At 37.4% G+C, this 13,301-nt stretch overlaps 1 protein-coding gene across 2 annotated transcripts in view; it reads left to right on the forward strand.

The window, feature by feature from the left end:
- ABCB11 (ATP binding cassette subfamily B member 11) overlaps positions 1-13,301 on the forward strand; it is an 84,580-nt gene that overhangs the window by 32,029 nt on the left and 39,250 nt on the right. For both annotated transcript variants that reach the window (XM_068967338.1, XM_068967336.1), the window contains exons 11-16: positions 2,689-2,799; positions 5,386-5,511; positions 7,235-7,438; positions 9,481-9,651; positions 10,134-10,335; positions 11,561-11,630. In XM_068967338.1, coding sequence (XP_068823439.1) covers positions 2,689-2,799; positions 5,386-5,511; positions 7,235-7,438; positions 9,481-9,651; positions 10,134-10,335; positions 11,561-11,630 — 884 coding nt within the window. The remainder of the gene's footprint in view (positions 1-2,688; positions 2,800-5,385; positions 5,512-7,234; positions 7,439-9,480; positions 9,652-10,133; positions 10,336-11,560; positions 11,631-13,301) is intronic.

Raw genomic sequence — 13,301 nt, forward strand, 5'->3', positions numbered from 1 at the left:
TAACTCAAAGATCTAATGTTGCTAATACCAGGGCTACTACCTGTTTTTTCTACATGCCAACTATATCAACAAATGAAAATTTAGCAGCAAGTATTGGCTCAACAAATGAAACCCTTAATCAGTCCTATTCTAATGATTTTGACTCCTCAGAAGCCCCTACATTCCTAGGATGTTTTATGCTTTCTGTGGCTCTCGTGGCCAGGAGGCTGCAAACAATCACATGTGCAGCTGTTAAGAGTCTGGCAGGCAGGCTAGAAAGCCATCAGAGGGGTTTTTGGATTGAAACACTCTTATTATGCCCAGGAGACTTATTATCTAAAAGCTCTAAATTCACTTTTTCCAGAAAAAGGTGGTGGGGGGACAGCCCCCCGTAAATGTCAGAAGAGTAGGTGGAAAGCATAACACAGTAAAGCAGGCAGACTCTGGTTTGGGGGCAGATGCACGAGCAGACCCAGCGAGGCTCCCTTAAGGCCCGACTCACCTTTGCCTGTTGGGCCCCTTAACCTCATGACCTTTGCCACAGGCAGGACTCCTCGTGCTGGCTCCCGGCAGAGGCCATTAGCAAGTTGAGGGTGGGGAGAGAGGTGAACTCATGAAGAATTTATCCTCAGTGTTAAAAATATGAGGATAAAATATGCCCTTAATTTAGCAATACTTAATAAGTACTGTCATGAGCCAGACCGCAGTATGAGATGGGAGTGCAAGTGAAATACAGCAAATAAGGCCCCTCCTCTCATATCATATGGGAAATAGGCATTGGCATATTCAAAGATAGGATAATATTAGACAGTGATAAGTACAATGGTGCCTCAGATGGTAAAGAATCCACCTGCAATTTGGGAGACCTGGTTCAATCCTGGGTTGGGAAGATCCTCTGTAGGAGGACATGGCAACCCACTCCAGTATTCTTGCCTGGAGAATTCCATGGATAGAAGAGCCTGGCGGGCAACAGTCCATGTGGTTGCAAAGAGTTGGATGCAACTGAACGACTAAGAAGCAGCAGCAAGACAGTAATGGAAGTAAAACAGGTCACTGCGATAGCAGTTGGGGTAGGGGAAGGAGACTTTATATTGAGTGACAGTGACACCAGTTATGAACTGAGAACCAAAGCAGGTGAGTCAGCCATGCAAAAAAGTACTTGGGAGAGGAGTGATGCCTGGGAGGTAAGAGCAGGGAGCATATTCATGGGAGAGACCTCCAGGTTGGAAAAGGGCTTGATGAGTGCAAGGAACTAAAACAAAGTCAGTGTAACTGAACAGAGTGAGCAAGAAAGAAGATGGAGAGATGGGAAGCAGCCAGATCATACAGGACTTTAAGACCCAGTTCATAAGATTAGATTAACTTCTAAATGTGACAGAAAGTCTACAGGCTTTGACCCTGGTAGCCTAGCTAAGATTTTCCTGATTAATCTATTGGAACACACTGGATGTCAAGAGAGAAAGATCAAAACCCAAGAACATCTTCTCTGAGAAGACGCTCAGGACTGAGTCAGAAGCCCTGGAAATCCAGATGTGCATTGTGGGTTCCCACATTGTTAGTGTCGGTGAGATTAGAATCTGCTTGAGGAAACTGTCCATCACTTTATCTGTTTTATATTTTGGGGTTTCATTTATTGGGCTATAGAAAGATAGTTGAAAACCTTGTAGAACGATCCAAATTCTACCTCATTCTTGGCTTTGTTGTATGCTCAAATAAGAGGTGTCTAAAAGTCGCTTGAAACTATTACAAAAAATTAAGGCATTTAAAAATTATTATTTTTACTAGAGAATGAAGAAGGAGAAATAGATGACACTGTAGCCCCAGAAAGAGATAGGATGATGAGTTTCTCTCACGAGGGTAAGAGAAGAAAGAAGTTGACCCTGAGTGTTCTGGTAGCAGGAGGTAACCCTCACTCTGGCCTGATTATCCACCATGGTTAAGGTCTGAATTAGGCTCACTACTAACATGGAGGTGAAATTCAGCATGTCAGTTAAAAGTTGGTGGCATTTGGGGACACCGCTTGAGAACAGTCAGTTCATGTCAGTCATCATCTACAATAGTCAAATGTAGGGTGCTGTTGGGTCTTGACCACTTGAGACTCCTCTACTTCCTCAATGAACAAATGTGTATCATCTGTCAAGTTAGGTAATGGTGACAATCACCTAAAAGAAAAAACATTAAAACTCCTGTAGACTGTCTTTTGGGGTATCTCAATATTATAATACTCCATAATAATATCAATATATTATATACCAATATATTAATTACAGATTAATAGCATATATTATATTGTGATATTTTCACTATATAAAATATATCATAGTAATATAAAGTAAATACTAATTAAATTAAGTTAATGTGATAATGTTTTATACAAATTATATGATCATGGCAGTTTTAATTATAATTAATTATACATTATTTATGTAAATTTGGTTATATATAAATCTACATAATATACATAATATATAATATAGTTTAATACAATTATATAGCAATAGTAATTACACAGTAAACATCTCAACATTAATTTCCCAATAAGTGTTAGTGAATATTACTATTATTAATACAATTTAATGTAGAAGCAGCTTATCTTTGGCAATGTTTAGCCTGATTACTGTTCTGTGTTATGAATAAATTCAAACTGAGATGGACAGTAAATGCATGTTATACATGCTATCGCTCTATCGCTTTTACATTCCACTTCAGAAACCCCTCATTGACTGTATGTCAGAAGATGGTTACAAGCTGGATCGAATTAAGGGTGAAATTGAATTCCATAATGTGACCTTCCACTATCCTTCCAGACCAGAGGTGAAGGTACGTGCCAATCTTTTTCCAGTTTTCTTCTTTGATGATTCATTTTCAGAGCCACAAATTATTTGTTTTTCTGAAGCATGACTCATTTTCCAGGAAAAAGGCACAGAGGCATGTTTCTCTGGAAGTGTCCTCAGGTCTTGTTCCTTAGGCCACTAACCACATTCCTTGTGCTAATAATAATATACAAATCTCTTTGGTAGGAAGTTTGGTAGCACATTCAGGTTAAGTCAGCTGAGTGACACTCTGTTGAAATGAGTGGCAGGTCCTGTCACTGTGAGAGCAAGCTAAACAAACTGCAAGGCAATCAGAACAATCCAGGACAGCTGTGCCAAGTATCTCTTTAGAGGCTGCAGAAGGTAGAACCCTGCATGGGTGGGGTATGAAGTGGCAAAGGAAAGCTGCTCTCTGAAATTTTTTACTTCCTATCCATGTTTACAAGGATCATTAGATCAGTCCTTAGAGGAAAGGTAATTTTGTAATCTTATAATCACTGTCTTGTACTATGCAATTGTTCTGGGCACAAGGTAATGAAAATTTACAGTGTTCCCACACCTACTGAGCAAGTGTCTTTAAAGGCAATTTACCCTACAGGAAACTTAGAATCTACTTCTCTAAAAGAACTGGCTTTGGAAGGAAAGACTTATTCCTCATTTTTAACAGAGTATCTTTAGCTACCCTTTCTTTTCATTTATTTACTTTTAATTGAAAAATAGTTGATGCAAAATATTGTGCTTTCAGCTGTACTACATAGCAATTAGATATTTGCATACATTATGAAATAATCACTGTGGTAAGTCTAGCTATCATCTGCCCCTATCCAGAATCATTACAATACTATTGACCATATTCCTTATGCTGTGTATTATGTCCACGTGCCTTATTTATTTTATAACTTCAGGCTTCTACCTCCTTAACCCCCTCACATATTTCCCCCTCTGGCAATCTCTCATTTGTTCTCTGTATCTCTGAGTCTGTTTTCATTTTGTTTTGCTCGTTTGCTTATTTTATTTTTTAGATTCTACATATAAGTGAGATCATACAGTATTTGTCCTTCTCTGTCTGATATTTCACTTAGCATAATACTTTTTAGATTCATCCGTGTTGTCACAAACACCAATATTTAATTTTTTATGTATGAATAAATTCCTTTGTGTGTATGTGAGTATACATATGCATATATATACGTATATATATATTCATCAATAGATAAATGAGTATAGAAGATGTATATATACCACATTTTATTTACTCATTCATCCATTGATCTATTTAGATTGCTTCCATATCTTGGCTATTGTAAATAATACTGCAATGAACACTGGTATGCATATATCTTTTCAAATTAATGTTTCTGCTTTTTTTCTGATAAATACACAGCAGTGAAATTTTGGGATCATTTGGCAGTTCCATTTTTAATATTTTGAGGAAACTGACTGTTTTCCATAGTTAGCTACTCTTCCTTAATATTTCTATTATCCCCACAGAGGTCATGGAAATGCAACTTAATTTTAATACTACATAGTTGTAACATAAGTAAATTTATATATATACACATAGAAACAAATATACATCATACATACATACTTCATCTCAGTTCAGTTCAGTCACTCAGTCGTGTCCGACTCTTTGCGACCCCATGAATCGCAGCACACCAGGCCTCCCTGTCCATCACCAACTCCTGGAGTTCACTCAAACTCACGTCCATCGAGTCCGTGATGCCATCCAGCCATCTCATCCTCTGTCGTCCCCTTCTCCTCCTGCCCCCAATCCCTCCCAGCATCAGAGTCTTTTCCAATGAGTCAACTCTTTGCATGAGGTGGCCAAAGTACTGGAGTTTCAGCTTTAGCATCATTCCTTCCAAAGAAATCCCAGGGCTGATCTCCTTCAGAGTGGACTGTTGGGATCTCCTTCAGAGTGGACTGGTGGGATCTCCTTACTTATATATGTATATAAGATAGGTACATGTATATTCTGATATTTCTGAAGTATATTCTTGATTACAACACACATACATATATAAACATTAAATGTAAAAAGTGCCTAGTGAAATATAAATAATAAGGTAGTACTTACTCAGTAAACATTTTTGAATAAATGGCTAAAAACTTACTTTATAATATCTGTTCAGAGACAGCTGTTCAACAAATACCAGTTGAACTGAAATACATTTATTTGATTTCTGTTTTATCTTCTATTCTCAATGCCAGTAGTTTGCTTTAACAAAGTCTTCTACTGCTAAGTGACTTTCTCTCCTAAGCTAATTGGGACAGTCTCCTTGAGGTAACCTGGCATGTCAGAAATGTTTTAAATTGGATTTTGGAACATAGTTTTCGAGGTTGGCCTGGCTTATTTACTTCAACAGTGTTACCACAAGTCATTTTATTTGTTGGCTATGGCTATTGGTAGTGTGCTAAATGCTAAAACCACATCCTAGCACTGTTTACTAATTTTTCTGGTTATTAGTGAAAATCAATGGCTGTTGCTATGAGGGCATAAGTAAACACATACACAGGATCCTAACAAAGTGTTCTGACTTGTAGCCTAATTGATGATGATCTGAACATTGTTCTTTTCTTTTCTCTGCAGATTTTAAATAAACTTAGCACAGTCATTAAATCAGGGGAAATGACAGCTGTGGTAGGATCCAGTGGAGCTGGGAAAAGCACAGCGCTGCAGCTCATTCAGCGATTCTATGATCCCACTGAAGGCATGGTGTGTATCTTCTAGAAACTTCTTAATACACGGGGATGTGTGCACGGATGCTCAGTCGTGTCCAACTCTTTGCAATCTCATGGACTAGCCAGGCTCCTCTGTGCATGGAATTTTTGAGGCAAGAATATTGGAGTGGGGTGCCATTTCCTACTCCAGAGGATCTTTTTGACCCAGGGATGGAACCTGTGTCTTCTGCCTCTCCTGCATTGGCAGACAGATTCTCTATCAATGAGCCACCTAGGGATAGGAGATTGAAAATGGTGATATATTGGTCAAATACAAACACCTAGCAAACACTGACAGCACTTTGACATCTGCATAGTTCAGTTAATGATTTGTTTGGTTTGGTTTTTTGGCTGTAACCTGTGGTATGTGGGATCTTCCCAGGGATCAAAGTCTGACTTAATGATTTTTTTTTTTACTAAACCAAATGGACGATTTCTCTCCATTGTAGTTGTGTTCGATGAATAATCAGTCCATCTGCTCAGTGATGTAACTGAATGTACAGATACATTCAAAATGGTATTGCTGCCTTTTCAGTGAGGGAAAATTTCCATTTCTTTCTTTGTATTATAACAAAATTGTTATTATTCCCTAAAGTTCTCCAAACATTAAGTATAAGAAAGCTTACATGGCCGGAATTAACAGAGAACAGCTCTTGATTGTTACTCTGAGATGTTAGGTCTAAAAATAATTACATTAGTTTTGCAAACCACTTAGTCTCTTTCTCCTTGTGTTTGTCTGACTGTAAATATAGACTGAAATTTTAAAAATATTAATAATTGCTATTTATCACATATTATATGTCAAATACTTTACAGAGATCATTACTTGTTTTCACAGCAACTTCCAAAGATAAATATTCCCATTTTACAAATGAGGAAGCAACTCTCAGAGAAATTGAGAGTTGCCCCAGATTTGAACCCAGATCTGTTGGATGTCAAAGACTATGCTCTTTTCACTCTGCCTCGTAATCATTCTTGTTAAGATCTCCTTGATGCCTTGAGATAGAATCATTTGACTGTATATTAAATGACTTCTTCCATGCAATGAGCTCTATATAATGCAGGTACTGTCAGAGTGACATGTCAAATGTGATGAGGTTTTCTTCTTTCACAGACACTTTACTCTCTGATTGGGTATTCTTTGCTACATACCACTATAATTATACTCTGAATATATAGATATCATGTTTTTTATATAAAATGTTTATATTTTTGTTAATCATAATGTTTATTTACTTATCCCAGTTATAGTTTCAATTGCATTTGAACACCTGTGTGTCATTTGATGAATCAAGCCAGAAAGTAAGATTTTGTTCTAAAACATACACATATATGCAAGATAGAGACCACTGGTCATTTTCTTTGTATCTTTTGAAGTTCATTTTGGCTTCAAATCAAAAGATAGAAATATTTAAAATATGATGAATAACTGACTGTACTCTTCATTGAGAAATTAAAACTTTTTCTATTCTTGGGCCAATCGAGTTAAACTGAGTAACCTTTATATTAATTGTGTTTCTACAATGAATTGTCCTACAGCTATACTTGATTTCAACTTATATTGTCATCCTTATATTAACAAATACATTATAAGAGGAATTGTTTTACAGTCTTGTGGGTCTCGTTTTTTCTCCTCATAGATCAAGTACAGCACAGTAGTAGTATTCAGAATCTTGAAGGATTCCAAGAGAAGTGATGTTGCGGTTTTTGTTCTCTAGGTGACCTTGGATGGCCATGACATTCGCTCTCTTAACATCCAGTGGCTCAGAGCTCAGATTGGGATAGTGGAGCAAGAGCCTGTTCTGTTTTCCACCACCATTGCAGAGAACATTCGCTATGGCAGAAAAGATGCAACGATGGAAGATATAGTCCGAGCAGCCAAGGAAGCCAATGCCTACAACTTCATCATGGACCTACCACAGGTACCCCTAGCCTCTCATTCCAGAGGGAAACCCAGAATTCATAGAGGGAAAAAATTACATAGTAGTACGCATTGCTTTTCATTTGCATTCTAAATTATCAATGTCACGTTTTCATTTTGTGCCTGGAAATGTACTTTGAATTCTCCTCTTTGTCTGAAAATATGTTGTGGTTAATACATTAAAATCTACCAAACTGCAGCACCTTCTTTTAGAAGCTGGCTTTAACATAGATACAGTTTCCTTATTCCACCTATTTAAACATTTGTCTAAGCAGATGATAAATTTGTCGTGTGGTAGTAACTTTCACAATGCTCTTTTGATGTCTGCAACTGTTACTGTTCTCAGATTTTCTGGTGTTTGGGCTGTTAATACTGTGTCTTCAGTACTGTGTCTCACATATTCAAAATTTCCTCATTTATCTTCATTTTATATAATAGCAATGACAAAAAACAACTCAGTATTATACTTGTATGGATTTCTTGGCCCATGGTCTGCTAAATCAAAGAAGAATTATTATTACTATTTAACACATATATAGTGCTCACTACTGGAGAAGGCAATGGCAACCCACTCCAGTACTCTTGCCTGGAAAATCCCATGGAAGGAGGAGCCTGGTGGGCTACAGTCCATGGGGGCGCAAAGAGTCGGACACGGCTGAGCGATTTCACTTTCACTTTTCGCTTTCATGCACTGGAGGAGGAAATGGCAACCCACTCCAGTGTTCTTACCTGGAGGATCCCAGGGACAGAGGAGCCTGGTGGGCTGCCATCTATGGGGCCGCACAGAGTCGGACACAACTGACGTGACTTAGCAGCAGCAGCAGTGCTTACTGCATATCAGGCACTTTTCTAAGCACTTCACATCTATTAGTTCATTTAACTCTCCCAATCACCCTGTCAGGCAGCTATATTATTATCTCCATCTACAGATGGAGAATTGAGGTTCCAAGAGGTCAAATCACTTGCTCAAGGCAAGGTTCTCATCCAAGGTGGTCCTGGTTCCACAGTCTGTGCTCTAGAATATGTCCTTCTCAGCCTTCCAAAATGCTTGCATGAATAGGATTCCAGCTGTGTGTATGACATAGTCTAGTGGTTAAACAATATAAAGCTTCAGAATCAGACCACCTCTGGACAAATCCCACCTTCTGCACTTTTAAGATTTATGAGCTTGGACAAGTTACTTTACCACCTTAGACTACAACATTACTTTATCTATCTGTTAAGGAGAATAGCAGTACCTGCCTCATGGCATATCAGTCAGGACTAAATGAGATGATATGTGTAAAGAGTTCAGATCCTGGGGAGGGAGGTGGGAGGGGGTTTCATGTTTGGGAACACATGTAAGAATTAAAGATTTTGAAATTAAAAAAATAAAAAATTAAAATTAAAAAAAAAAAAAAAAGAGTTCAGATCCACGCTTTCTACATGGTAAATTCTCAACTCATGTTGCTAATATAAGTGAGATAAAAGACTGACCACATTGCCCCATTGTGAGATTCCAGTGTAATACTGGGCATGCAAGATAGTAACTATTCGCTGTTCATGGTAGTGATTATAAAGCTACTTTGATCTTTCATTCATAATATATAGACAACTTTAGTGTTGTGTTTTTCTGTGTTGTCTGGCTAGAAGAAAGAGACAAGGAATTGACATATGCTTTAATCCTCTAAGATGGATTTTCAGGATACTGATTAACTTTTATTGTGGTGGAAACATTTTACTTGAAGTTGAGCTAAAAAGAAACAGTTTTATCATCCAGAATAAAAGAATAAATCAATATCTTTATTTTACACACAAATATTGATTAGATAATAACCTGTTTCAGGAAAGGATTTTTTTTTTTTAAGTGAAAGATGGATGTGTGAAAACTCCTGCTTGAGGAGGAAGCTAGAAAGGACCTTTGTAATGAATGGATCACTGTCAGGATCCATCAAATTCTTGCTCTTCATCATTGATGCTGCTTTGTAATGAATGGGTCACTGTCAGGATCCATCAAATTCTTGCTCTTCATCACTGATACTGTTGATGTTGCCTTCTTCCTAGCAATTTGACACTCTTGTTGGAGAAGGAGGAGGCCAGATGAGTGGTGGGCAGAAACAAAGAATAGCCATCGCCAGAGCCCTTGTTCGGAACCCAAAGATCCTGCTTTTGGACATGGCCACCTCGGCTCTGGACAATGAGAGTGAAGCCATGGTGCAAGAGGCACTGAGTAAGGTTTGTTGAGAGTCTAAGTTCCTCTCATAAGTCCGTGTGGAAATTCTTGTGTTGTAGGAAAGGCCTCTGTGAAGAGAGGAGAAAGAGAGACAGAGAGAGACAGTGAGAGAAGGACTACATGGGCCATTGATCTTTTTGGAAAATATTGGCTCACCACAATGTTCCTCAGAGTTGAACAGAAGACATATGATTTGCTTCTAAAGGCGGCACATGTAAAATTTGTTGCGTCTAACTCACAATATGTGATTTAAAAAATTTACATTTTGGGTGTAAGATGTCAATTAATAGCAGCACCTGGAGCAACGCGTGATGTGCTTATTAGCCACAAGAAAGTACGCTGATATTTTCTAACGTCTGTTTAGCCTATTGAAGAATCTTCTTAGGGATCGAGCCTCTGCCTTACTTGTGGATTCTGAGACAGTCCAAATGGCACTGTCAGCTTTATCTTACAGTCTGACTCAGTGCACTGTACATTCTCACAGGTGCAGCATGGGCACACAATCATTTCTGTCGCTCATCGCCTATCTACAATCAGAACTGCTGACGTCATTATCGGTTTTGAACATGGTACAGCAGTGGAAAGAGGCACCCATGAAGAACTGTTGGAAAGGAAAGGCGTTTACTTCACTCTAATAACTCTGCAAAGTCAAGGAGACCAAGCCTTTAATGAAAAAGACATAAAAGGCAAGTGCCCTTTCAGTTATGCTTATACATTATGTTAAATAATTAGCATATATGATGTTTTTGGATTTCTATGCATTGTAATATATAGTGTCTTAGTTGTTTTCCTCAAAGCCCTGGGGGACATTACATAGGTGATAAAGGAAAGAACAGACACTCAGGAGGTTTAGTTATTGATAAGCCATAGTGCTAAAACCCAGGTCTCCTGCGGAAGAAACTTCAATTCCATCCCCTTTTTCCCCCTCACACTTTGCAAATAAGAGAGTCTTCCTAGAATGTCCTGCACTCAGCATGAGCTCTCTTCTTATTGGTTGAGTGAATTAAACAATGACTAAAAAGTTTTATGCATATTTTCATTAGTGTAGGTAGATGCTTCAGGTCCTAATGTACTTGCTTCTTTTTAATCTGAATTTTCTTTTTCTTTTGGCCACATCATGTGACATGTAGGATCCAATTCTCTGACAAAGGATCAAACCCATGCCCCCTGCAGTGGAAGCATGGAGTCTTAACCTCTGGATTTGGTGGTTTATCTAAACCTATGTTAAGCATCCATTACAAACTTTCTCTCCCATATCAAATCTGGATTTGTTAACACTATTGAGTAAAATGACTGTATACATTGAACATGTGATTTATTCTGAAAAGATTTTTTTTTTAATTTGGTTCATCTACTATTTTCTTTTTTTTTTTTTTGCCACCTCTAGTGGATTTCTCAGACTTCCTTGGTGGCTCAGACAGCAAAGAACCTGCCTGCAATGCAAGAGGCCTGGGTTTGATCCCTAGGTTGGGAAGATCTCCTGAAGAAGGGAATGGCAACCCACTCCAGTATTCTTGCTGGAGAATTCCATGGCTACAGTCCATGGTGTCAAAAAGAGTTGGACACAGTTGAGCAACTAATGCTCTCACTTTTTCTTTTCAGTAGGTTTCTCACAAGATTTTTCTGTCATTCATATCAGCTATAGCTATAGGTATCTATTTCTGTGGTGATAACACATAGGCTGCCATATAATTCAAAAGATTCAATCCTGCTGAGTATTTTTAATTTTTTTATTGTTAGAATGTGCTGGACAAATGTTAGCTTTTAGTTATTGCAATAAAGTTAACTGGTTGTTTGAGATCAGACACAGTAACGATATGCTATGCAAATATAGTAAATAATCTTATTTTGCTTTGATTCTGCTTATTGTATACACTAAGGGATCACTCGTGTTGTATTGAATAGGAAAAGATGAAACCGAAGATGCCTTACTTGAGAGAAAACAGACCTTTAGCAGAGGGAGCTACCAGGCTAGCTTAAGGTAAGCTCAGGCAACGGGGCAGATTTTAAAGTTTTCAGATGCTTTCAGGAACCCTCTGCAGCTAAGATCTTCTGGCAATATCTCAGGTACACTTGGAAAGCCCTTACACACAGCCCCAGGTCCTGTGTAATATGAACATGCAAATGAATCATAGGTCGCCATACTGACATTTCTGTCTCCAACTCATAGAGGTTTTCAAAATTTGGCTTCTCATTTTATTGAGGGTAGGGGGTCATGATAAAGACACTCTGTAGTTAAAATGTTGTTTATTGAGCTTAGAAAGGGGATTTTAAAAAATCTGTGTTTAGACTTGTCTCCCAGAGTTAACTGTGGTATGAAGCACCGTCTTAAATGGAAGTCAAATTCATGCCTTTAGCTCCATTCTTTAACCTACTGAGCTGCAATTGAATTACAAATATTTCTGTTCCCAGAGTTCCCCATCCAAGGTCAAATCATTCTTTAACTAGATGAAATATGAGATGTGTCATCTAACACTTAAAGCATATTTTCCTAAACATGAAATTTTTTTTTCCTGGGTCAGTCTGTGGGTATTGACTTCCAAAGCATATTTTTGGAGCATGCTGTAGCAAGACTGTAAATTTAATCTTTCATTCTGGTTTAAAAGTTTAAAAAAAAATAGTTCCATTAATGTTAAAGGTCTGCATATTAAGAAAAATTCTGCCCAGGGGTATTTGTGTGTATTTACGAAAATGTTATTCAAGATCTTTTTTCCTTAAGTTCGGAGGCTATTTGTAGGCAATAGACTGACATTTCTCTGCCTTGTCCCTTATCATTTATAGGATATTTGATTCAAGGCTGTGCTCTAAACAAAGGCTCAATTTATGACTTGCTCATTCAAGATAGCTAATTGTTTATTGAAAAATGGTTAAACAGGCTTAAAATATAATATTCTAGAAACAACTCCAAGTAGTTCAAACACAGATTTGTTTACTTTTAATATTCAAAGACTAGTTAACTGGGTTTTATGCTTAGGGGTTTTATTTTTCCTTTTAAGAACAGGTCTATTCAGAAAATTTCAAGAAATGCTAGTTTCATTGAATTTTTTCAGGTAATAAACAATTGTTCAAATGTAAAAGCTATAAAAATTGCCAAAATTGTTGGGTAATTTTTAAGGACATTTAGCATGAATTATTTCACCATTTTTTTTTCTGATTGGAAGGAAAAAAATTATAAAGGTCATCAGAATCACAGTTTGAAGATATCAACTAACTTCTTAAACCCAGAAAATGACTAGGCATCTCTTTTGATCACTAAGTTAAAGGTTGCAAAGAGGAATGTATCTCATGGTGAGGTCAAAAGAAAATAAATAGTTTCTTAATTTTTCAGACGAACAGAATTTTTCCCATTCTAAGTAGTTTACTTAACAGTTTGCTATTAGGCCCAGATAACTGTTTTAATATAAACATTTCTTATTTGGCTATTAGTTCTTACAAATTCTACATTTTGGTGACTAGGGAGAGAAGCCGAGAAATACAACCTGTACACAGAAAGTAGCTATTAACCTCCTACAGAGAAAGATTTATAGGTCTGAGTAAGAAAGTCTGTTAAAAATATCTTATTGTGTATGCTGACAGATTTTTTTTTTAAGAGGACTAATTGAAATGTTAATTTGTATCTTATTTTCTCAGTTTGATGCCTAAGTCTCTCTTT

The sequence above is a fragment of the Capricornis sumatraensis genome, chromosome 3, assembly GCF_032405125.1.
Source record: "Capricornis sumatraensis isolate serow.1 chromosome 3, serow.2, whole genome shotgun sequence".
NCBI lineage: Eukaryota > Metazoa > Chordata > Mammalia > Artiodactyla > Bovidae > Capricornis > Capricornis sumatraensis.